The sequence below is a fragment of the Acromyrmex echinatior genome, chromosome 3 (genome assembly GCF_024713525.1).
Source record: "Acromyrmex echinatior isolate Ae372 chromosome 3, ASM2471352v2, whole genome shotgun sequence".
NCBI lineage: Eukaryota > Metazoa > Arthropoda > Insecta > Hymenoptera > Formicidae > Acromyrmex > Acromyrmex echinatior.
Genome location: NC_141854.1, coordinates 17,930,966 through 17,958,538, shown reverse-complemented (window position 1 = coordinate 17,958,538; position 27,573 = coordinate 17,930,966). Strand labels below are relative to the sequence as shown.

The 27,573-nt window shown below is 32.7% G+C and overlaps 2 protein-coding genes across 8 annotated transcripts in view; one reads left to right on the top strand and one right to left on the bottom strand.

The window, feature by feature from the left end:
• Positions 1-27,161, bottom strand: part of LOC105149802 (uncharacterized) — a 38,982-nt gene extending 11,821 nt beyond the window's left edge. The window contains exons 1-14 of one of the 5 annotated variants that reach the window (XM_087403984.1): positions 15,158-15,996; positions 14,232-14,371; positions 10,300-10,425; positions 9,560-9,690; positions 8,504-8,630; positions 8,278-8,403; positions 7,720-7,863; positions 7,459-7,547; positions 6,531-6,735; positions 5,858-6,018; positions 3,534-3,639; positions 1,721-1,843; positions 510-724; positions 43-142 (exon numbers count right to left, since the gene is read on the bottom strand). In XM_087403984.1, coding sequence (XP_087260110.1) covers positions 43-142; positions 510-724; positions 1,721-1,843; positions 3,534-3,639; positions 5,858-6,018; positions 6,531-6,735; positions 7,459-7,547; positions 7,720-7,863; positions 8,278-8,403; positions 8,504-8,630; positions 9,560-9,690; positions 10,300-10,416 — 1,644 coding nt within the window. In that variant the 5' untranslated portion in view covers positions 10,417-10,425; positions 14,232-14,371; positions 15,158-15,996. The other 4 variants (XM_011062493.2, XM_087403982.1, XM_087403983.1 and 1 more) reach the window with 4 other exon arrangements.
• The window catches only part of rdgB (retinal degeneration B), a 68,706-nt gene that overhangs the window by 388 nt on the left and 40,745 nt on the right, over positions 1-27,573 (top strand). The gene's annotated exons all lie outside the window — the stretch shown is intronic.

The following is a 27,573-nucleotide window of genomic DNA, read 5'->3' as shown; positions in this document are numbered from 1 at the left end:
TTTTCCATTTCTCAAGTTAATGATAGTCAAATTGTTGCGTACCTGCGCGAATAATTGCTTGAAGTATTCGTATAATAACGGTTGAAATTCCGATAAACATGCTAAGGGAGCGTCGTTACCCATAGATCCTAACGCTTCTTTCCTAAAAAAAAAATTTTTTTTTTTCGTTAATATTTATTAATAAAAATATCATTATTTACAAAAAAGTTATAATGTATTATAATTTTTTCGTATTAATTTAATATTAGGATAATAGTATTATACACATATACAATAAAATAATCGAAATCTCGACTTTATTAAAGGGAAAAGAGATATTTTGAATATTGGAAACAGTGTCGCAGTATTGTTTAATAATGATACATTAAATTTATAATAAATCTATGGACAATTCTTTGAATTTATAAAAATTTTTAGTATTTATATTTATTTATTATTCTACATGAAATATTAAACATACTGTAATTAGAAATACGGTATTGATAGGAAAAAATTATTGGTATACATACTTAGTTTGCACCATAGGTAGAAGTAGTAAATTGATAGTCTCCAGAGTATAACCATAAAGAGAGAGCCGTTTGTCGCCGCTCCAAACTTTATTCACGGCCGAAACCTCGTTTACGCCGTTGATAGCATTCTTTTTTTCGACAGATAGACTATTTTCGATTATGTCTCCTGCATTGCTATTGTAAACATGTGCGGCACGCAATTCATCCATAGTGATCTGCGTTCAAAAAAGCATCAACTACTAGATATACCAAAATTATGAGCGTCGCAAGAATGAAGCTAAAGAGTAGAATTGGTATTGCAATTGAATTGCTTTCAGAGTTTCTATGATCGAGCACAGGCAGATATCAAACTGAGAGAGCTCTATTGGCAATTAAATAATTAATAAATTAGATATAACAAAAATAGAAAGAGATAAAGTTAACAGATACAGTGATTTTCCATGCAAAATAGAATTATCTGAGATTTTTTCAGAAACATTTCTACACACACATTTATAATATTTCGCTATTATATTACTATCTACTATACATATTAATTTGTATTTCTTTATTATATTGCTACCTCCCTCCAATTGTACATCATATGAAAGAAATCAACATACTTATAACGATATGAGAACGACTCACCCTCTGCATATATGATGATAACAGCATGTACAGCAGTGCAAAAAAAGTTAATTTTGCATTAGATATTTTTCTTGTGATGATTTCAATGTCAATTTTTATGTTACTGCAATTTTCGTTAAAACCAACGAAATTACTGAGTTAAATATTTCACGAAGAACATTGACACTTAACGACTTTAGAATGTATTAGTTAATTAAGTGTGTTAATTAATAACAAAAAGAAAAGCGAAGAGAGTTATTTAATTTTCGAGCTATAGGCTACAGCCATGATATGTGACATTATTTTTCATGCAAGCACGTTAATTTTAATATAACTTATATATAACTTATATATAAAACATAAATAAATTATGTACAGAGTGCTTCATAATTGGTATCTTCATCATAATAGAAAAAGTCGTGAGAAAAAAACCAGATTATAAAAAACTTCTTGACTTTTATCTCGGACAATCATCTTTTTAAATAGAATTTAAACAGGATTTAAAATTCGGCCTTATATTTTCAAAGTAAAATTTAATCATGACAATATAATCACGACAATTGTTCGTGAATTGTTCTCGATTGACGAAAAGCACATTTAGCTACCTGTTCCTTGAGCCACTTGGAATGAGGCCTTCTTCGAGCGATTTGCAACTTCAGTTCGACATCCTGTATGATCCTCTTCTCTTCGGTATCAACGAGAAGCATCCGGCCGGGCTTCAAGCGACTCTGCAAATAAAAGAGTACACCAATAATCGCCATAGAACGGGTTCGACACGTCGATGATCGACATTCATATGACAGCACTGGATGACGGTCCTACAGCTCTATACAAACCTAGTCCCTAGATGACAAATTATACATCATACATGATACATGATTAAAAAATAAATAAAATACGATATATGTGATTAGCTATTATACATGTATACTAACATACAGCGAATAGGTATTGCGGATCGATTGATGACAATCTGCCCTTACCGACTCTTTGGGTATCGCTATCGATTTACCTTTAATCCTCGAATGTGACATTTCTGCAGCTTTATCAGAGGAATGAAAGAAAATGCACGCATAAAATATACATTTGAGGATTACCGAATCCTGGATGAAGTCAGTGATGATCGTCTCAATGGTTGGTATATTGGTGATCATCGGCCAGTGTAAAGGCAGAGTGCCAGTACATTACATTGTTTTTGCAATATTTGAGATCTATAAAATTCGCACAAAATTCGACGAGCGTAAATTGCTTTATTCTTGTCCGCACGGTAGAACTCTGTTTATTGGACTATTTATACACGAGCATCTGTTTCGATGCGCTCGATGAAACGTAAGTCCTACTTATGAAGACGATACGCTTGTTGCTTCCGACAGAGATGCCAAAATGTAATGAGTAATGTATTTGTTAGACATAGATGAAATATGGTGAGAAAAAAAGTGATTTGTGTAGTAAACAAATCGCATGATGGTGCTTGCATCCCAGAACGAAGACGCCCACAGATTTAAGAACCTGGCCGAGGACGCAACATACGTAACCAAGGAAGTACATGATCAACGATTTGTATAACCAAAGACCTCTGGAACTTAAAATTTGCGTAAGCATGCAATTATCAAGCCATAAATCTGCAAAAACCATTATCCCATGGAATCAACAAGCTATGTTTTCTCCCAATGCTGCCCTTAGAATTTTATTGTTTTCGAAATTTCACTTTCTTGATTTTCTAATAAAGAGAGTTCTGCCGTATCGCCACCTCCTCTTCCTCCTCTTCTAGTAAGAAATCAGCAGGAGGCCAACAAAGCGAGTTTTGTGACATAATAATTAGTCGACGAGACAAATGAGAACCGTCGAGAATGATGGCGAGAAGACGCGTTATCGAAGCTAGATATGCACTTAAGAGTTTCGTTGACACGAGAGTCGCTCTGTTGGAGAGTATTTACGAAAATTGATTAAAAGCTCACTCGTGACGATCAATATTACTGACCATTGAACAATGCCGACGAAAGTTGCTCTCTGACAACAAAACTTTCAAGTGACATTAAAAAATCCAAGGCGGCTTATCGCGCGATTAAACGCGCAAGCATTGTTTTTATACAATTGTAATACGAGCAGGCTCTTTCGTCGCTTCCGTAGAGAGATTGTTGGCCAGAGAGAAAAGGATCCAAACTTCCCTGGGCAGACGCGAGGGTCTCCTTGGTTGCTCTTCCACTAGCTGAAATTGCTGTATTTCGGGGAGAAATGTAGAGAATAGGCGCGGAGATGAGAGAAAGAGGGCTGGGGGGAAAAAGATTGAGCATACGGGGGTTGATTCGTCGGTAAATCATAAATCACTGCGAGCTAGCTGTCTCCGCCTCAGACAGAGTGAGAGACACTCCTGTGGGACCGGCTGGTGCTTGGGATGCGCATATTTCCTTCGTTTACCTTCAGGACTACATTGCTGGGCGGAGTATCATAGACGCCCACTTCGGACGCCATCACCATCATGTTATCCTTAGTGACGTAGAAGCGCGATGGGCGCAGGCCGTTTCTGCCAAACAAAAATTCAAAAAGGTCTTTTGTATTTCACACCACCTCTGTGTCTCGCGCTAGGTATCAGCTGAGTGAACTACATTGCTGTTCGTTCGTTCGCTTGCCTGCCTTCCTGCTGGCTTACTCGCGTTTACTCTCTCTTTCGCTCTATATCATCTTTCTTTCTCTCGCTCTCTCTCAGTCTCTTGGTCTAGGCCCTATTTACCTGCGTTAGCAGCACGTTGGGACAACGATGGACACTTAGTAAATCGTAAACATCGATTCTCACTTCGGCTGTACAGAGCAAGGCAGGGCAAAGGGAAGTTGCGCGAAATTTTTCTGACGTATTTTTCTTTTTTTTTTCTATTTATTTGTTTCTATACTCTTTTGCGTGACATATCGTCCTTTTTACGTTCAAGTGATTACTTTCAATCCAAGTAAATATTCTTCATATTTTTATTTTATATTTAAAAGTAATTTCATGTTTTGCAAGATGCTATAAGTTAACTATGAATATGTTAAAAACAACTTAAATAGCAATTACTTCATAATAAAAATATTGATAAACTTTGAAATAAAATAAAAAAAGAAAGAATATTATTAAAGTAGAAATTTGTTTAATTGCTCAGTATAATAAAACGAAAACTAAAATGTTTTAGAAAACAATTAATTATTTAAAATTTTCGTAAATAAATAACGATGGTAGTCAATTTTTAAATTTTGAAATCTCTATTTGTAATGTTACTTTCACAATTCTAAAATATCCTAAGACAATCAGTTAATGGATACTGTTACATTAATTTTTTCTTTCGCGATCATTGCTTGTTAATGTAAACCTTTCTAGTCTTATCTAAAAATAAAATAAATATTAAACTAAAACTTTAATAACTTTTCTAACGTAATTTTTGTAAAAATATCCTTATAAAGAAATTTCTATTTTCTCTAAAGAATATTTTTATCGTACGTTTTATTCCGCGTAATCTTTTATAGTAGAAAAAAACTGGATTTATGGGATGAAGGGTGTTTTTATTTGTTTCCCCCATTCGACATGCACGACTTCCCTTTGCCTTAGAAATCCATGTTTACCTGTACCCGAGTATATCTCTACGTGTGCACCGTTCTCATGTATTTCGTGAGCACCGTTAATCCTGCTGAATGAGTCTTGCAAAGCGTAGGCAATACGCCCACGTAGCCTAGCATTCTTTCTTCGCGGCTCCCCTAACAAACGACACCGCAAAGTCCTTTCGTTCGGCTCATTTCGTTTTCAATAGGATTCTTTCAACACTTTGAATTTTACTTCAATTCAATTCTTTGCTTCTGTATTTATTTTGGAGCTATACTTCGAAAAGCTTCCACACAACAACAAAGACAGACAACAAAGAAGTATTTTCATATCAAATTAAATTAAAATTGCGAAATAAGATAATAGTGACAGAAAATTAAAAAGTAAGAAAATACTTGCTGCATTACAACAGGAATGCTGCAAAGAATTAATTAAATCGTGTGATTTTAATTTTTAATTAAACTTTACTCTTAGCTGTCGGATTTCAATTTCATCGTTGTGAAACATCTTATTATTTTTTTGCTCAAATTAGATAATAAATATTTCAGATTTTATATTTTTTCTGTTACATGCCTGTGAAATACTTACAATGATATTTGCAATTCTTCTTGCGATATTAATTCGCTATTGTATGGAATTATTTCAGTACAAAGAATTCACTTGCTTACCTGTACAGCTTCCAATCAATTTATGTGAATTCTAATAATTTTCGGGAATTGTATACGATAGCGAATTAACAAACATTTATCTTTCGCATTTTGTGGACACGTCGACAGTTAAGAGTTTAATTTATCGCCGCATTTATTTAGTTTTAAAAATCTGATAGTACATTTACTCAGTTTGTACATTTTAGAAGTTTTTAAACGAATACGTAAGACAATTAATATTTCACGTCGTTAATGTATAAATAATGATAACATTTTCTCTTCGCCATTTTTAAAAAAATGCAGCATGTATAATATCAGCGCGACTGGGCTCAAAGTGTTGAAAGTGGAACCAAAGATCCAGAAATCCGCACAACTACGAATCATTTTCGATCCGAGAAGTCGCAGACTCATGAATCTATGGATACAAAATGTGGCAAAGATTACCAAACAGCACGAACGAGAGGGAAGTGGAGCCTACGTAAAAACGTGTAATAAACAAGATGTAACAAGAGATAAAAAATTTCTACCTGTCCAAGATAGCACCGACGTAGCGACCGTCGGTGAAGGTCAGAAGAGCCGGACCGTCCCAAGGTTCCATGGCACACGCTGCCCAATGGTAGAAGTCCCGCTTTTCAGTAGCCATCGTTAAGTCATTCTGCCAAGCCTCTGGTACCATTGTCATGACAGCCTGGATTCAGTAACGATGTTTCAAGTGTTTGTTCGAAGACCGAGATTCTTGAAATCAAGAAACTGCGAAACTAAAGAACCGTAATGCGCGTAGCAATTCAGAGAATTGATGGAATGAAGACCATTTAGCCATGTAAATTCTGTATATTCAAAGATCAGTGGTATCTCAGATCTTTAAAAGTAGAAGTAAAGATTTTTTTTTTCGATAAAAATTGAAATACTTAGCAAAAGTAGAAGAAAGTATCTCTAGTAAATAAAAAAAAAGTCCTTTAAAACAAAGGATCTACGAAATCAAAGACTAAGAATAGTTATGAAAAATTTTATAGAGATTAAAAAAAAATTCTTAGAATCTGTCTAAATCTGTGAAACCGATGATTTCTGGAAATAACTATCTTCGAGAACGATTTATAAAAATGTGGAATCAATTTTCCGTAAGATCGAGGATCTATAGCAATATACTTTATATTTTAATATTAGGCGACGTTTCTCATATATTTTATACCATAAATTTACCTCGGGCAAAGAGCGTTGTCCCGCCATCACCAAGAACTCGAGTACACAGTCCGCTGATCCAGAGTCAGAGAGATTCGGTTCTACGACTGGATAGAGCAGCTTTAGTTGATCGCCATATATTTGACTGCTCATCACACCTTCTCGCGCCTTCATAAAGTTCACATTGCCGCGCAGGGTATTAATTTCGCCGTTGTGAGCAAGCAAGCTATGGACAAACGTCGCACGTTATATCGGTGTTTGTTGTTTGCGGTTTTGAAACGGAAACCTGCGAAAACTACGATTACATTACGATAAAGTTATTTATCGCTGTAATACAAGACTACCGAATTGTGAAAACAGAATTGTTTTGCAGTATTACCTAATAAAATAAACACGAATTATGGATCTATACCGAAAAGAAAATATGCAAAAAACACAAGATAAAGAGAAGAATTATAAATAATCGATAATTAATATGGTAATCTTATTCGATAAGATTTAAAAATGAAGTTTTTATCTTTTAGTTATTCATAGCATAATATGTTTTTTCCTAGTTTCATGTCAATGGTCGTAAAAAGAAATTCGAAAAAATTTTAAACACTCATTTGTATTTTTAAAGTCTGTTTTATCGACTTTTTTTGCTTCTTTTGATTAAAAAAAGTAATGGCAGTTTTTATGTTTTTTAAAATAGTAACATTAAAGATTATGACTATATGACTGACGATAAAAAATTAGTTAAAATTCTTCGCAGAAATTTTTTATTTATATTACAAAAAAATAATGAAATTAAGAAACACAAATATTTCCTCGTTTTCGAATTCACTATTAAAAGAGATGAATTAATTTTTCAGAGAAGTGATCATGGAAAAATGATCATTTATATTCATATCTTATTCATCATATTTTTATATTTCATATTTATAGAATTTTGTAGGATGTAGTATCTTACCGTAAAGGATGCGCTCTTTCCCAACTCGGAAAAGTATTTGTGGAGAACCGTGTATGTACCAATGCCAGATAGGTTTCGAATTTCGGAGACTGATATAAAAGAAAAAAAAATCATAGAATATTACGTTAAATATTCTTTATATATTCTAATCTTACATAAAATATATTACGACACACGTAATATATTTTATGTAAGATTTCCAGACAACAATGACACTTTTCTGAGAAAAAAGAAACCAGAACAAAAATAACTTGGACTCACCTTCAAATCCGTGAAATAAAGCCACAACTGATCAGCGGTGAGCTGACCTTTGTAAACGACTGTTTTCAACGACAACGAGCAAATGTAGTATCGCAATTCCGGACGTGGAATTGAATGCGATGATCTCTTTCTCAGCACGAAAATCTGATAAACAGAACGCGATAAAAATGTAAGAAACGTTTAATTTACGATTGATCAAAGAATTTGTGTGCATAATCTTGAAAATCATGGCTATCTACGACAAATCCGAGTAATAATTTTTTAAATTAGCAAAGTCGTTTAATTGGAGTACGATATAACGCCTAACTTTATGGATTCATTAACAATTAATTCTTGGGAAATCTTTTGAGAGAAGTCTGAAGACAACGGAAATATTAATTATCAATCAACAGATATTTTCGTAATAATAGTAGAAAATAAATTCTTTTTCGATGTTAGTTAATTATAGTATAAAGTTAAAATTTAAAGATATGACGAAACACTAACCAGAATTAATTGACTTCAGGCACAACTCAATTTTAGTGATTAGATAAATTATTTATTAGATAAATTATTTACCTGTCGCTTAAGTGTTTCCGCATCTTGATCACCAGTAACGAATACTTGACGCATGTACGGTTCGCATTTTTTCGCCACTTGGCCAATCTGGGAGCTATCGGTGGGAACATTACGCCAACATAGTACCTACGAATTACACGATCTCGAGATACTTAATACACACCAAACAATGCGATAATTTAATTATTGAAACCGATTAATAAATAATGATATCAATATATCGTACTTTTAAATTGCACTCCTTAGCTAACTTCTCAAATGCGGCTTCTGCTTCTTTATGAGTCTTCTTGTCAAGGAACAAGATACCGGTTGCGTATTGTCCGAACTCGGGCAGTTCGATTTTTTGTTGTTGGCTATAATGTATATGAAAAGTAACTTAATGAACTTAACTAATTCATCACGTTCAACTATCAAAATCTTATTAAATTAATAAACTGTAGTTTCTAGATTTATTGAAACTAGTACAAGGATTTGTGGATTGGAGAAACTTAATGTCTGCAGATCTATTCGAGATCTGAATGACAAAACAGAGATTTACGACGAATGATTTATAGAACTGTGCCAAGGATTTGTGAAATTAAAAGTCTGCAAAATAGTGATAGGCTATAGGCATTCATAGTCAATCCTTATTTCAAGATCGCCTTAAGTAATGTTTTAAGATGTTACTATGATTGTGCGATTGGTTTATGATTTCTAAGACTATATTTAAAACGATCTTAAATATAAGAATCGATATAAATACCTACTACAGATATAAATGTCCAATTGTAAGAAATAATGAATATGTGATATCTAAAAGTTCTGTAGGAACTATGTTTTGTAGATTTAAGAGAATTTCAACGAGAATGTTAATTTAGAAATGAGATACTTGAAACGAAGGATTAATATTATGAACAATTTATAGATCATAAAAATTATGTATAATTGTCCTTCCAAGTGAAATCAATTATTTCTAAAATATTTTCAACCTTGAATATTTGATATGAATCTTAAATAAATAATGCAAAGATATCTAAATTGACACTAATACAATGGCAAAAATTGGAACAAGATGTGACCTTCTTTCCGATAGCATTACGATCTAGATAATGAAAATTCAGAACTGAAATTAAACTTTTAGTTCAGTCAGATAGTATGTAGCGCCAAATGTGACAGGAACATTTGGCTTGGGCGATTAAATCGGATATCTCTCTCGAGTACATATTCAGAAGTTATAAAGGTTTCAGAAACCAGATTCGATCTCGTCGACAAATAAGATACTTATAGCTAAGAGTTTTCTTACCGAATTTCATTGGCATAATAATCGTGTGGTATTGCGCAAAGCACACCAGCACCGTCACCAGTATCATTATCACAGGCGCATGCCCCCCTATGATTCATTCGCGCCGACAATATCTGAGCATCTCGAACGATCTGAAATTCACAGATAACCGACCATAAATATGAGAAAATCAGTCCAATATATTTATCATTGTGCAATGAAAAAAACATAATTGATATATCCATATATATTATCAACAAGTTCATCTATATAGTAGGTATAAAGTGGAGGTCTCTTATTTCTTTCTGAGATTATAGATATTCCATTAATAAACATTCTCATTTTATCTAATCATTATTCTGCATATTTGAAGCGGCGTCTATCTTTTTAAAGTTACGCGCAATTTTAATGTTTAGATATTTTAATTCATATATTATATAAGCCTTTGAATTTTTTTTTGCAACTTTAAAATAGACATAATTATTCTAAACTTTTTGTTATTAACAATTTTGAATTTTTTCTCGATATTTCAGAATTCATTCGTTTGAATTTCTTAACTATATATATTACTTATTTTCCGCATTTAGCTATTTATCTTATCTTTATTACACTTTTTTGCCCTATGTTTTATGCGATGCAACGCAATATACGGACGTATACCTATAATAGATTGCAAAGATCAAACGCGCGACACTCGAGAGACGTGGGTCGTTCTTTGAACTTTATACGTAAAAGACAGACGAAGCTTAAAATCGACTCACCTTGTGCGACCTCTTCCCGTCAATGGCGACGATGAAACCAACGCCGCAAGCTTCTCGTTCGAGAGTAGGGTCATACAGACCTTGCTTCGGAGGCAAGGTCCACGACTCGGAATTCATAATTTTAATCTGAAAAATCAGAGGAGAAAACTTCAACACGTCATTCCGATCGATAATAACTCTTAATTGTTTCAACTCTTTTCTCTTTTTTTTCTCTCATGACAGTTTCTCTCTAACACAATTTAAATAAAATGTCAATGTTTTCTTGACTTTAGAACACGGTTTGCAAAAAGTAATAGTTTTTTATTCCGGAGAAAAACATTAATGGCAATAATAATTTATACTCTTTCATTACAAACTCATTTTTGCGTAATAAATAATTCGTCTAATCAATAATTGTGTCATTGTCGTAAACTTTTCCTTTAAACGCTTATGAGTTACGTGTATTATCCTATTAAATCGTTTAATTTTTTTATGTAGTTAAAAGTGTTTGTGTTAATCATAGTGTGCATTCATAAAAATGCGCACTTCAACTATATAAAAAAGCAATATAAAAAAATTCATATAAATACATTTTTCAATAAACATTGAATAGGAACAATATTCAAGAGTTACATTTTACCTTAATGTTTCAAATGAGAACAATAAAATTTTCTGTTCCACTTTACAGATTCGCAACTTCACAATTATCATATAATCCACTAATACATTTGATCCTCTGATAGAATGCGTTCATCATAGCTGCGCATTTAGGGATAGAGAACGACGTGGCGGGACGAGAGAGTCGAGATATCGCGGAATGATTCGCAGAATGATTCGCAGTGTTGATATTGCATAAAAGCATACTCATTAAGCGTAACAGATATGCGACGTCGCCGTCATCGTCGCCGCCGCCGTGTCGTTGTAACGGCAGCGAATCGCGATGATGATCGGTGTGTAAACAAAACGAAGAAAATGCGTCAAAGAGATCAATGTTGCGACGCGTTCACGTGGTCGATCGATGTACCGACTAACTAAATGCGCGATACAGGGATGGCCAATTGTTCGACAATCTTTGCTTTTTATTCGTATCCCTTTCCCAAGAAACACGCAAAGGTCAAACAAAAAAATCGAAATGACTTAATTTTAATTCTTAACATCAATATACAGTTAAATTTTCAACAAAAAAATCGTCATTTTGACTCTCATGATGTCAAAATAAAGTCATTTGGATTTTCTTTTGTGATTTAATTCCTTGATTCGAATTTTTTTTTCCTTTTTTTTTCTTTTTGCAATATTTGAGATTGTATATTGGTTGCACTTTGATCACCGATATTTGAGAATATACGCTTGTGCGATGATTTTTGTTATCCAGGAATTTCGATTTCGATTGTTGAAACCTGATCGTTAGTAAAGAATGGCACGTGTTTTTCTCTGATCTTCACTCTTCGTTTTTTTTTTAAGTCTTTGTCTAGTTAAATATTATGATGTACTAGATCTTATCTAAAGAGATAGCTAAGAGCGTTGATCTGAATTGAATTGTAGTATATTCGAAAATAAAATATAAAAAGGAGAGTTGAGATAAAAATACTGTTGCATTATTTTTCGACTGAAAATAAATTTTTTTCTTTGCTCATTGAAATTAAACGATAATGAAAGAACATTTCTCTTTTTTAAGTTAATAACCTATGATAATTTACATACATTTATATAACGTATAAAGTTAAAGAACGGACAGAGTAAGACCGGTTTTGATAATTTCTGATAAACAGTCGTTACAGACTGTTGCGTAAATATAGAAATATATATATATATATATAAACGTGCTTACATTTATTTATCGGATTTCGCGTTTCGCACGCGCTCAAAATTCACGCAATTTCACGCGTAAGTTCACCCAATGCCAGCGTGAAACAAAAATCCGACAGCGTGTCTATTTAGTGTTAAACGCGCGAGTTGAAAGCGCGCCAAAGAATCCGCGGAAAAAGCAGCGACCGAAGCAAACCTTGCGAAGGTTGACCACCTCTGTCGAGTGTATCCACGTGCGATAGGAAGAAGCGAAGGAAGTTAGTTAGTGAGTGAGCGAACGAACAAGCGATCGATGGATACAACATACGGGGTGTGTCCGAAAGCTCCAGCGAGGCCTGATTTCCGTCCTCGCAGGATGCTGGACGTTTCCGAGGATCGATGAGGCAACGGAGAATTTAAGAGGGACTTATCCTTATTTCTATCAACGTAGATTAATTTTAATCTTCATTTAATTCACTTCTTATCTTTTTTAATTCTAAGAATTAAAAAGGGATAAAGAAAAAGCGTTAACGCGCGATTAAAGTTAGACTAATAGAAATGGACATTATTCTTAGAACTCTTCTATAATATACAAAGATAAAAAGTTAGTTGAATCGAGATTAAGGTCATGTTCGCATATCACTGCCAGTTGACTGCCAATACTGAAAACCTATAGTTCGTGACGTTTCCGTTACGTGTACTATACTGTACTGACAACTGGCAATAATATGCGAACACGGTTTAAAATGAATTACATTGAAAGAAACAGACATTAGACCAGTATTCATAGCCCAATCTTATTTAAGACTATCTTGCGTTTTAAGATGTCATAATATAATTACAGACCTGTAGCATCTTAATACATTATTTTACCTAAGATGATCTTAAAATAAGAACGGGCTGGCCTTAGGAGACTATAAAGCTCGAGGTTTGGAAAGAAGATTATGGAATCAACGATTTTTCGCAGCTATCTTATATCACTACAGGTATTTAAATAAAGTAATTTAAAATAAAAAATACATTAAAGTAAAAAAGAAACATGTTCATCACGTTCTTTAGTCATGCTTTCGTGTCAGATACACAAACAGAAAACATGCTCCTTATCAAGTATATAAACAGATAATGACGATGTAATCGTAGGCATTATCTCATATCTCTGGCACTTGTTTTAGCTGAGACTGCCGGGATACTACCGTGTTTCCAGATATTCTTTCAGAGATCAAATGATAATATTGAAGGATAACACATGAGAGAAAGAGAGTAGTTCAGACTCTATATTTATTCATGTAAATACGTGATAATTAAAAATAATTATCGCGCACGATGCTAGTGAATTAAAATTAGAACTAGAGTTCTTTCTAGTATAAAGACTACGAAGCGGCATGTCCTTGAGACTATATCCTGAATAATTATCTGATAAATCATTATGATTAATTGTTTTATGGTTGTTACGATAAATTGTTACTGCGCATGCAGAATAGGCCGTGGATTTTGAGATCGAAGCACGCTAGACTCGCGTGCGGGTCTAATAAGGATCAGGAATCCACGATGGTGGTGTTCCAAAATTATCCTCAAGCTATTTCCGTCATTTCGCGCCCGGAGAGGAAGCTTACTCTCGCATTTGCGATTCGTTGAAATTGCGTTATATAGTTCCGAAAACGAAAGCGATTGACTGGTTAATCGTTCCTGCGTTTATCCACTGCGATAAATGAAAAACGGATATGAAATGTGACAAAAATAGTTCGTTTTATTTTAAGCCACAAATTTCTTAATCATTATTGAGAGATGTTTTTGAAATATCGAAAATTATCATTACAATGATTATTATATAATATATAAACTAAACGAATATGCGGAATAAAACAAAATGTCTGCTGCTTTAAGTATATATATTATAAAAAAAAACGGCTTGCGGTTCTTTATTTAATTGTCTCGAAATTATTTTATATATACATTTAAAAAGGAATAATTATTATACTTTGAAAGAAATAGATATTTTGTTGAAGAAAAAAATTTTGATTAAATAAAATTGATTTTCTCTTTCTTTCTCTCTCACGTACATTCCGTCACGGTAGTGAAAACGTGGCAACTTAAAATGCATAAGAATGCATGTAACATGTCCATCGTATTTTAACCTGTTCATTCTCGTTTCGAGACTCGTTTCTTACCAAAGCGACGCAGAGACGGCAAGAATTAAAAAGAAGAAAAGGGCTGCACGTGTGGAGGAACGTTATATGTCAGGACTGGGTTTACTTATGGGGAGAGCATTGGACACTTGGCGACCAGCGTGTCTCTGTATACACGGTGTCTACAAAAAATATACATTCATTTCATTATTAGCAAATGCGAAATTATGCATTTTTTCTAATGCATTTAATGATTTTCTTTCAATACTTTTTTTTACAATTTTATATGGCGAATCCATCGCGAAAACCTTTTCAAATTAAAGTTTTTATACGTAAATTAATTCGCAAATTTTTAAATTAATTTACAATTAATTTCGAGATCCTCCGTGTGAAATAATGAAAATTTTAAACGAAGAAATTTTCACGTTAAAGAATAATCCTTAATAATAAGATCTAAAATTATTCTTATATTTTTGTTGATTTATAAATTCTGCGTTTTGATATATTTTGAGTTACATCAGTTACATTTATATTTAATACGTATTTCAATAATACCGGAAAACAAGTTAAATATATCATCTGATAACCATAATAAGTAAACTTGTATAATCTTTTAAATAATAAATCACGTATCAAGAATTTTTATATCATCATATAGGTATTACTCGCATTGCCTTCCTTTGACAATAAATTTCTTAGAAATGAAAAACAATATTTCCAAAATATATTCCAGCAGATCTCTATTTATACAGCGAATCCATGAATCATTCTTGATAATTTTAATCATATCTCAGTTTAATTGATTTTTTAAAAATAAAATCTGGCGTTCCTCGTCTTGAAATATAATCAAACTTCCTAGAAAGTCCGATATGTCTCACGAGGGGTTTATCGCGAGCCGGCTGCGCGCGAGTTTGCATTTCCTTCGCTTCGACAGTCGACGTGGCGTAATCATTATAGTCTCCTCTTACCGGTAGAAATTATAGTTACACCAAGACTCTTCGAGTCTTCGAGAATGCGTTTTCCTCCTCGCTGGTTAGCAGGCTGTGTGCCGTCAGGTCTCTCGCACGATTATCAGTAATCAATTCGATCAGTTATCGTCCTATCAATCAGATCGTTGCACAAACTCCTTTTTTTCGCTCAATTTGAGAAACGTGTCTCGTGAAAAGTTCAGGATATATATTTATCGCGATCTCGTCATTATTATAATTCGATTCACAATGGAATTACTAATCCGGTTCTCAATCGGACTATTAAGGGCAATCGTAAAATGGCACGTCCTCGACCCGATCCTGAGGATCACTGTCTGGCGCAATCTGGCGGAGGGAGAAAGGCGTTTTGAGTCCTGAATAACGACTTCTCTGCCTCCTCTCAGTCCGTTCGGCTTCGATTATACGTATATTGGATAACCCGTGAGAGACAAGAAACAAAAAAAAAACCGAGAACCAAACTGCACATACGAATCACGAGTCGGACGGACACTGAAACAGCGGCGCTCGGATGTCGTTAAAAACCGAAAAAGCTCTCCCTTCCCTTCTCTCCCTTTCCCATCCCTAGACGGTCACTCGTCTCTCCTTCTCTCGCTCTCGCTCGACTAGGCGCCTCACCCCATCGCACTCGTCGACGTCGACGAGTGTCTCCCCACCTCCGGCGCGCACTCCCTCTGTGCCAATGCGGCGCTTCGTACCCTCCTGACCCTCCGCGTCCCGCTCTGGAGCGCCTCCGTCTCTCGGCTTGGCACGTCGGGACGAGTTCCGATGCTGAGTCACTCCTGGTGCACACTTCCACCATTCATTCAAAAAGAGAACCAAAAAAAAAAGAACGTCTATTTTTTTTCCTTATCTTTTTTTTTCCTCTCTCGACGTTGATGTTTAACTCCCCAAGGTGTTTAACTCTTCGCGACGAATATTCCGTGGAATTTCAAGCGACACTTTAATCGTAGCCGCTAATCGTTACGCGAAGCACGCGATAAGTAAAATGCCTGCGATTAATTAATTCATTCGTTCGTTCTTAACTTCGCGTCACGTTCCGCTCCGAGTTGCGAGACGTCCTTTTGGAGCGTACGTGTCGCGATACACGTTGTCTTGAGACGACCTCATTCTGAAAGTGCTTTCCGTTTTTTTAATATCTTAAATTAAATGCGCATTGTTTACGGCTTTATTTCATTTTGAAATTTTGAAAAAACTTTGTTTTCTACTTAAGTGTGATAGTTTATACGTGTGAGAATATAGCTTTATACTACTTGGAATGTAAAAATAAAACGAAATTACAAGCTGATTCTTTGAAGAATATCTCAACACGAAAAACTTTAAACGCATTTTTCTCATAATGACATATTTCAAACCGACGTTGTACATCATACAATTTTTGTTCATTTTACTTGAAACTTACAGAGAATCGTAATTTGTTAATTATCTAAAGAAGTAGTCATTTTTTACTAGTTACAAAGCTATTATCGTTATTAACATTTTTATAAAAAACTTTTTGATACAAAATGTTTACTTTTTTCATTTTTACAAAAAAGCACCTTATGTAAATTACTTCCTCAATAAATAATATGTAGAAAATAAAAATTTTTAATTTTTTTATTCTAGACCAACCGTTTCGTCATAATTTTAAGCTGATTGGCGTTTGCTAAATATGAGTCTATTTGAAGCACAATGCTGGAATTTTCTTTGAAAATAATTTTTTTTGTATATTTTTCAATACATGTATAATGTATTGAAGAATACCTTTTTATAGATTTTTCATTTACTTTATCCTTTTTGAAAAAAATTCCCAAAAGTAATTTTGTTAGACTCATCAAAATAATTAAATAGGACGCTCAAGTATTAATAAGTAAAAAGTTTTGATATTCTAGCAACCAACTTGAGTAGTCTATATAATTACTTTAATGATTTAAATTATTTCCTAGCTAAATTTTTAAATATTTTAGCAAAACCGTTCTTTCATTTGTAACTTAATAGAATATTTTTATTACAATACATGGTATGTTCTCTATTAGCTGTAATTAATAATGCGCGGTAATTAGAAATTAAATTGAATTAAATTAAAAAAATTAATGCACTTTGTTATGAACGAAAATGATGATTGAATATGTTTATTATTAGACAACTTGATTAGCGGATAAATAAGTTAGATAATCGGAGTATAAATAATCGAGAGTATGCAATATTTCAGAATATTCCGAGTATACTGCGAATATCATAAATGTAGCGTACGCTATAACAGTACGTTATAACTTTCATTACAGTGATATATGTATACATGATAAAATAAATAACGACATTTAGTAATCGATAGCCTACATCTGACACGTGTCGCATTTTGTAAAAATAAAAATAAATAAGGATAATTCAAGGTCTCTATATCTTGTCGATTTTAATAAATACGATACATTTATTTATTTAAAAATTATTTGAAATTTTTTGCCGATATTCTGATTTAGCGCTGTAGGGTGTATAATGAATGAGTTTGACATTTAAAACACTGAGAAATGTATCGTGAAATTCCATCAGGAATTAACAATAGAAATTCCTACCACTTAGAATTGAGAGATAATTTGTGACGTCTAGTGCGCTTTGTTTTAAGATGTTATTCCAGTGCTTCAACCATTATGATATGTATGTACACCAAGTGTTGTTATTCAATCTATACAAAATGACATGTATCATAATCACGTTTACCGTTAGGAGTAAACCGTTTTCTTATCTTTTTCTGGGACCTTTCGCAGATAAAAATTCCGGAAAAAAAAGTAATGCAATTTCTAATTTCAATGATATATCTCTTTACAAACGAAAATTCCTCGCGGGATTTGAAAAACGTCAGGCTCGTATACTTATTATTTGCAGCAATAATGTCTTTGCTCGGACATAAAAATGCTACTTGCAATATAAGGTTTGTCGCGTTTTCCATTAATAAAATTTAGTGTGCAAGGCCATCTCACTTTATTTTATACTTGTTGTGTTGTGTTCCATATATAGAAGAGGCATATTGTAAATCCAGGACGCACATCTGTGATTTTTTTTCTTCGACTCTCCTACTATCTCTGTCTTCTTCCATCCGGCCGACTCTGTGCATTCACTCATTCACACATCTATGCGAAATAACGTCACTTAGTGCTCTCGTAATCCTTTTCATTATTATTCACTTCGTTATCTCTACGATTCTTAATTCTGTTAACAGTCAGTGAAATATCTCTCCTTGAATTTCCTCATTTGATGAATATATTATCTCGTATGTTAATTCGGGCTTGTTATATTCAACGCATTTCTTAATAAATGCGATAAAATGAACCTTTAATCGATTTAAAAGAGATCTATGCATGTAAAAATGATTTATTGGTATAAAGTGTTTCGTGAATATGCTTTCGAAGAGATGTATCATTAAGATTCAACAAGTAAAAAATTCTATTCCAGGATAAAATGTTGCTTGTAACAGCTCGCATAAATTAACTGAAAAATAATTGCTTTATACTGGCAATAATTGAAACAAGACATTGAAATAATGTACTTCGCACAAGAAACTTGGGGACAAAGTACGTTAGACAATACAAATGCCTCAACTATGAGTTGATCCGATAGAAATGTTATGACGTAATGATATTCTTTGTATTATACTAAATCATGTTATGAGAAAATAGGTTTTGCGCAGCGGTTAAAAAAGGAAACTAGTAGTATATATTTCAGAAAGTAAAATCCCATTCGTTGGCTACGTTACATGAACTTTATATTGACAAAATTTCTCCAAAAATGTGAGCATGAATCTCTTTCTACATGTAATATTAATATTTTAAAAATTATGACGTCGAATTAAATTTCGCTTGACAATAATTTATTTTAATTGCAAGTAATTTATATTATACTATTTTGTTTATGAATTTATTTATTAGTAATCATTCAGCACATAAGCGTGCTTAAAGTCCTAGAATCGAATATTATATTAATCGTTCGAGCGCATAAATCAACTTATCATTAAACACATAAACTCGTAAACATTACAATCCTAGAATCAGATGATTATCTATCAGTAAACACGTAATGTTACGTGAACATCACGTTTAGCATTTACAATATTTAGATTCGATGCAAATTACACGAAGATTTTAATCGTGTATCTGTCAACTTGTTGAAAGATAATAAATAATTAATAAACGTCAATCAATTTATGTTATTGATTACATCATTCGGTCGTGCGCCATTTGCATTTTTACGATATTCGTAAGAATATAACAAAATTTGTTTTGTGTTAACATATTATCTATTAACCTATGAAAGGATTATGTCTTTGGCGCGTATTCATTAATATACATATACCTTGCGAATCAATATGAACGTATGCACTTATATAAGACATAAATATGATGTTTCTTAAATACATTCGCGTAAGTGTAATAATGATTCTGCTTAAAATTAGACCGATTCTACAATAGGGTCGTAAGTCGTAAGCAAGAAATTGATCAATCGCAGTCAAATGTGAGGAAAATAGCCGAGTATGATTGGTTAATTTCTTACGGTTTACGACCTTATTGTCAAATTAGTTTTATAGCTACAATGCGTTTACAATGAGAGCAATATTGTAGTAAGCTATAAACAAGAAATTGATCAATTCGATTAATCTCCTCACATTCGATTATGATTGGTTAATTTCTTATGGCTTACAACTTACTACATATTACTCCTATTGTGGACGATCCTTTAGAGACTAGTTTTCGATAATAATAATAATAATTCTGAAATAATATTATCAGGTTGGTCAGAAAGTAATTTCGTTTACATATAACATTCTAGGATATCCAATATGTATAAATATACTCGTTTGATTTTTTATTTTTTCATCCTTGACTAGTCCAATTAGGAATTAAATCGATTAAAGTAATCATCCGCCTCTTTTTTCTTCTATTTTTAATCTTCTATATTTAATCAACTTATTTTCATCTGCAGTCAGAAATCTTGGATATTCCATTTCTGTCGATATCGTCGCACATTCCTAAAGAAATGCAATCAACCTCGTTATGCGGTTTGACGCAAAACGATATGCGAACTTAGTTCGATCGATAACGCGATTGACGAAGAGGGAGAGAGAAAGATGTAGAAGTAGAATGAAAAAGTGATAGAGATCGTTAAATTTTACTGCGTAATCGCATATTGATATTTGTGGAATAGTAAAAAAAAGTTATTGAACGACGAAGCGTCGTAAGATTGTGTAAATGCGTAAGCGTCGTTACTTGCGTGGTTGTTAGATAACAATTCCATTCTATAATTAGGTTACTGCGCGCAACAAAGAAAGAATATAGACAGAGAGAGTTTAAAAAAGGTGCCACTGTCAACCTCTTTGCGAATTAAGATAAAATATACTACGCGTCGAGTTTTAAGCATAATTATTTTGCGTAGAAAAAAAAAATGGAAAGAAGGTAAAAATATAGTAGAATAGATACAAAATGCCTACTAGTAATTGCAAAATTCAGTCATATATATTTTTAAGTTGACCATTTTATGTTGACGTGATAAAAGACTTTTTTGACTGTTCAAAAGTATTCGAAATCGCAGTTAGAACCTGATATTTCATTCTGTTAATAATTTTCATTCTGCTAATTTTTGAAAGGTTAAAAATAATTACGTGAATTTCACTCACGTTAATTTTTCTTCATTTTAATGATCCTTTTTATGATCCTTTCGACTAATTATAATAATTTGATTATCATGAATTTTTAATCTGGAGTAAAGCTTTATTTCAAGTAGATAATTAATTTATATCGCACATATATGTAATACTCTTATAATAATGTATATAATACTCTTATATATATACAGGTGAAGCTCGTCCTAATTAGAGGAATTTTATTACGTTAAAAGATTTAATTATAATTTCATTTAAAAAAATGGCTATGATCTTTAGACCCAATGTCCGGTTGCACCAATGTTACTTTGATTTTAAGCGAAACTTAAAACTCTCTCTATCTCTTTAAAACCGAAAAGAGACAAGGGAGACAAGGAACAAAGAGAGTTTTAAGTCTCGCATAAAATTAAAGTAACGTTGATGCAACCGGGCCTTATACATATAATTATAAAAAATTAATTTTATTAAATTATTAAATTAATTTTACCATAAATTGATTTCCTTTTAAACCTTATAATTTTTGTCTAAAATATTTTTATCCATACAGATTTCAGTTTTTGACATATTTCGGTAATATGTTTTACGTATCTCACCCTGTATAACTCATTTTGACATAAGATAATAAAAACGATTCAACACTTCGTAATAATTATTTTTGAATAATAGCGTTATTTTTTAAATAAAAATATTTGATGAAAAGAGTATGTGTGTATAAATACCGATTTATTTAAAAATCACTGTTTTAAAACAGAAAATATAAAAAAATTAAATGGTGGACAGCAACGATGAAGAAAATATATTTATAATTGAAAACATTATTTAACATAATTTATAACATTATTAAGTTATAAAATTAACTAAATATAGTTAAACATATTTAATTAAGTTAATTATATTTCTGGTATAAAAATATTCTTCGAATGAAAGAAGGAATACCTTTGCGACGAATATTTTTTTACTCGGTGTTAATTGAAGAACTAACTGATGTCTTCAGATAATTTATTGTTCTGGCGGACGGGCATTCCCTTGGATATAGGCTGTTTGACGTCACGTATCTTAAGAACATAAAAGTCGCACGTCATTTGGTCGTGATATTACATAATCTAAATATATTGAGTGTTGCAATGAGGCAAATCGGTTCTTCGCGGGTGATCTTTTCCATCAGCGCGACTGAAACTTTTTCGTTATCATAAAGATGCTTGATAAACAAAAACAGACAGTTTCGTGCATTTCGTCATGTTTTGTAATATACGTAAATCTCTGTTCGAATTATTTGAAATCCTCAAAAATTTTACTATACGTAAAACGAGATATATATTCGAACATTGACAAGAAAGAACGAAGATGCTGAGTGCAAAGGATGCAAGGAACTCGAACAAATATATTATGTGAATTAAAAACAAGTATGGACTAATGAGTGTCTTATCTGTTAAGACGAGAAACAGAAGATATTTAACTTCCGCGCGTTGGTCAATCATAATTCAAACATTCTCGTTATCTTGAGAGACCAAGGCGTCAAACTGCGCCAAGAGTCATTATCGTGCCAAGGTCGGCACGACGACGATGATGGCAACGTCTCGGTAGAATGGAAAGATTCCGCGTTATCGTACGAGTGAATTTCGCGTCACGATTTGTCTTATCGGCTGCTACGCATCTTCGCATTTCCGTTCTAAAGAGTGAAGGCATACGACGACTGCATGATTCGCACGCATCATTGAAGTTCACTCGATAAGCCTCGTGTTTGATAACAAAGCTCGCATTCCGTACGTAGTCTATCCATCAAAGAGAATTTGTTCCGCCAGGAAAATATCTGTTATAGTATAATGATGAGCGTATGCTATACAACAGTATAGCATCCGATCTATAAATATTTCAATAATGAATATCTATAATAAACCTTTGTATCAGCCACCGGAAGTGGATAGATAATCACGAATGAGTGAAGCATGATAGATTTCTCATTGCACGCTGGAGAGTTTCTAATTTCCAATTATCGTGTTATCAAAGTTTTATCATAGGATAATATTCTTATGAAGAGAGCGATATGAATTCTTACAAAGCGATCGATATGAATTCTTGTGAAGTGATCGATATGAATCACATTGCCAGTGGATCTCTTCTGCTCACTCATATGTTCTCATATTTTTTGAATTATGTATTTTTTGCTTAATCATGTTGAACATGGAATTGTGAAATATGTGTAAAGAAGTCTATTAATGTGCTGCATTAATTAGTGTCTGTATAAATTGTATTAAACTACCAAGAAGAGGAAAACGCAGAGACTCGTGAGCTGAATACGATTTGTGACAATGTTGTTTCGTACATGAAACGTGTTCGAATAATAAGTGAGCGCAAAGTATCAGAATATTCTTATTTATTATACCGCTTATTTATTACTTTAGAAAATAACCGGCATTTAATGCATAATTTATAACTACATCATAAATGATGTAGTTATCATGGTGCAATTACATCGCGCGTATTACATTATGAGTATAATTTTCGTGTCAATTTCATTCGATCGTTGATTACATTCATTAACTGCGGAAGAATAAATTTATGTTGTACATTACGTAAGAGTTATATTGTAAATCAAGTAAAATGTTAGAAATAAAGCTATTTCTACTTTAGAATCACAAGTTCGGTTACTTAATCTCATATTTTTTCATCTTTCATAAAATATTCCTAGGTGCTGGACGTTAGGAAACGATATGGACTTATTAAAATGCAGGTACTGCTATTAATAAAATTTTTATACGGCTAGACATGTAGCCGGTTCGTGCAACCCGCGAGGTCGGTAAGTTTTAAAGGAGAACGAGTGATATCGCGGAATAAAATATGGATCGATACATATACATGTCGGCCGATGAACTGACGTTCAAGAGAGAAGTTTAACTGTCCTCGATGATCTGTGTGTGTAAAGTAAAAATAGTACGCAAGTGTAAATAGGGTGCGGTGAAAGTCTCAAATATAATACAAATGTTTCAAAGCATTTGATTTATCAGAAGAAAGAATTTGGCTAATTGATCAATCAAAAAGTGCTTCAAAGCATTTGCAGTATCACGTTGACTGTATTAATTATTATTATTATTCAGTTGTAAACACTCCGACAATTAATAGCAAGAGTAATTTACTGATTGACGTTTCTCTTACTCTCCCCTGGTCTCAATGATAAGTGTAACTTATCGCGCATTACATTTATCTCGCTGAGTAGTACAACTTGGGGACTTGGTTTCGTTTCTTGAGCAACGAGATATTCTTCGCGTGAAAGTAGACGGCTCACTCGATTATTAAGCAACACCGCCCTGTTCTCATAAATTTTTTAGATAAAAATTAATTCTTCATCATGCACTATTATAGATATCAAAGGAGCAATGATAACTTAATCTCTGAGTTAAATAATATTTTGTTATTTTTAACTTCCATGTATGTCAGAATGTAAATCAATTCATTTCTGTGGTTAGTTTAAAAAAGTAAACATTGTCCATTTAACTTATGTATTTTGTAAATAATAAATTAAATTTGAGTCAAATTAAATTTAATACATTTTCTTGAGTTGAATTGTTTATTTCTACTATTTCAGTCAAATTACGATGTATTGCGGATAGGAACAGTGGCGATCTACTAGAAATGATTAAAAATTCTTCAAATTAGATATAATTGACATTATGAATTTAATAGTGTGCGCTTTTTACAGAAATTTAATACTAGGACCGTACAAAGAATTTTTGGAGCTTTAGTGTAAAGATAAAGGTGGGGTCCTATTTGTCCATTAATTTCGTATTAAAAAAACTTTAAAGAGTTTAGAAAATAACAAAAGAGTATGAAATTTTTTATAAACTTTATGATATAATTAAAATTTTCATAAATCAAAAACTTTTCTCTATCCAACTATTGATTAAGGAATCAAAATTACACTCTTTAATTATTTCAGTTTCAATAGAAAACATTATACAAGCATTTAGCCTTTCTTGTCCCATTGTAGAGCGTAAAATGATTTTATAAATTTTAATTTACTCTCTGAAACTTCTTTTAGCCTAACATTTATAGGTAGAGTGAAATATATTCGTAAAGCTATAACTATATTTAGGAATATTTCTTTCAGATTATTTTTTATTATATAAAGTAATAATTTTTCTTTTCTTGCTGATTTCTTCTGAAGCCCCTTAGCACTGGGGTTCTGATGCGAAGTACTCTCAGTACTCCTTTTTGTATCAACCTGCTGGAAGCTAGTGATTAATATTTAAAATAAGCAATTTTCAGTATTAAAACAGATTTTTGTAAAGATTATTTGTGCTATATTCTAATAGAATGTTTACTATCTGAAAAACTTGAAATTATCAAATATTTTTTTTTTATCCTGGAAAATCAGAGATTCTCATGCTATTTTATTGGGACGCAGGTAAATTTTACTTTTAAATTAAATTTAAATTCTTTCTTTTTTTCTAAAAGTATTGCTTCTTTTTTACTTGATAATACAAAGTGTTGACGATAAATATGACATATACATTCATGTATACCTTTGTATTATCAAGTAAAAAAGAAACAATGCTTTCAGAAAAAGAAAGAATTTAAATTTAATTTAAAAGTAAAATTTACTCGCGTCCCGATAAAATAGCATGAGAATCTCTGATTTTCGTATTTTCGTGTATTTCACGAGTTTTTATATAAAAAAATTAAGATGACGGAAAACTCTTAGCAGAATAGAGTATTTCACTAATTACATTTTATTCCCTACATTATCCTATAGATTTTACGGCTCCAATTGTAGAAATAATACAATGAGAAAAAACATAAATAAATACTAAATTTAAATAATTATAAATAAATAATTATTTGATTAGTATTAATATAATATTTATTTAAAAAGAAATATTTGCTAAATAAAAAATAATAACAGTTAAAAATTAAACTAATAGTTTTTGTTAACCAAATAAATATATGTTTTTATTTAGTATAAGTATTCAACTAGCACTATTTAACCAAATATTTATTAAAATTTAGAACATTTTATTCTCAGTGTGTATATATATTCAAAACTGTATCTATTATGAAATTTCTATCTTCTAGTAATTTTCAATATATACTTTATTTGCGATGCTCTAAAAAATTCTCTAATCTGATCTGGAATTTTGAGAAAAAATACCTTAAAAAAATCCGAGAATTTTTAGGGAATTTTTTAAAAAGATTTTAGTAAACAATAATTGAAGGTTTCGTAAACTATGTAGGTGTATTCGCAGTCAATGATAGAGACGAATTGTACACGAATATTCTACATGTAAAAATATCAGAATGCAGTTTATGAATCAGAGCAATTTATAAATTAGAGAAAATTATTTGAATTTATAATGCTTTGCTGTCACGATTCATTCTCGTGCAGCAATGATTTGCGTACAAGGAAAGCTCTTTCATTTAAGTTGGGAATTCAGTTGTATGAAACTATTAGTTCTACAAAGCTATTGCAATTTCCTCCTGCCAATATACAGTGGTGATATTTCACACCGACGTAGAATTTTCTTGCTATAGATTTCTCTTATCCTCATCGGCATTATCGATTTTTTAACGGTGGTATATCGAAGTGTGGGAGGTCATTTATACGTAAATGTCAGACTTTATCTACGGGGTCACGAATACCGAAATCGGTGGATAAAAAAATTGTTTTTTTTTTATTGCACCGAAGAAACTTATTAATTATTTTTTGAATCTTTTTCTCATATCCGTAACAGTAAATTGAAGTGTTCTTGAAGTGTCCTTCGAGTTTTCTATGTTCCCGACACTCCTGCAATTCCTCCCTCATTTCAAATCCTGCGCATATCTTACTGATCTTCATCGGTTTTCCGATATTTATTCCCGGAATATATCGAAAAAAAAATTGTAAAACATATTTTATCGCGAGAATAAGAAGACCCCTGTTTTATTTGCAGAAATTAAATCAAGGATCCTCCTGAAATTCACGTTTCTCGTATCCGATCTCATTTTCGGCTTTGCGTAATTTTCTTTTCTTTTTCGAACCTTGCCGGTCTTTCGCGGTTTCGACGCGTTACGGCTCGCCCCATCGTAAGAATAAGGGCACACCCGGGATTTACCTGCGTCGTTGAGAGGATCGATGAGGAGCGATACTCCGCTCCGCCTCCACGCGCTGCGCCGCACTCAGCTCAGCTCCGCTCCGTATACCGGTTTTCTCACCGGATAAACGGCCAATTATTAGCGGGATGTTTTCTCGAGACACCTATTTCTTTTTTTTTTTCCGTTGAACGCTCGCTGCTTCCGAGGAAAAGCCGCTCGTACCGGCGACACCGAGAACGTGATGTGCGCTTCCCTGCAACCCCGTTGTAACTGGCGGATTTTCACTATGACGACGCGTGCCTGACGACTAGACGACCAGTGACGTAACTAGAGCGCAGGGGCGTCCATTCAAGTGCACCCTTCTCCTTTCGTCCTTATCTTAAACCTTTGTCCCGTCTACACACGAAAGATATATGTAAGTTTATGTTGTTGGAAATATAATTAAAATTCTCGCAAATCAACGAATATCATAGATTTCAAGTCTCTTTTAATTAATTTCAAGTCATTTTTTTTTTTACGAAGCTTTGGTAACATCTAAGGCACTAATTAAAATAGTTTTGTATCCTAAAGAGTAACATTTTCTTTTTTTATAGAAATTTTAAGAGAATGTTGTAGTTATTAGAGTATTTCACGTCACTATTGTTCTTATCTATAACAATTGAATCATAGGTGTAAAAACGTAATGAAAACTCGTTCGAAGATA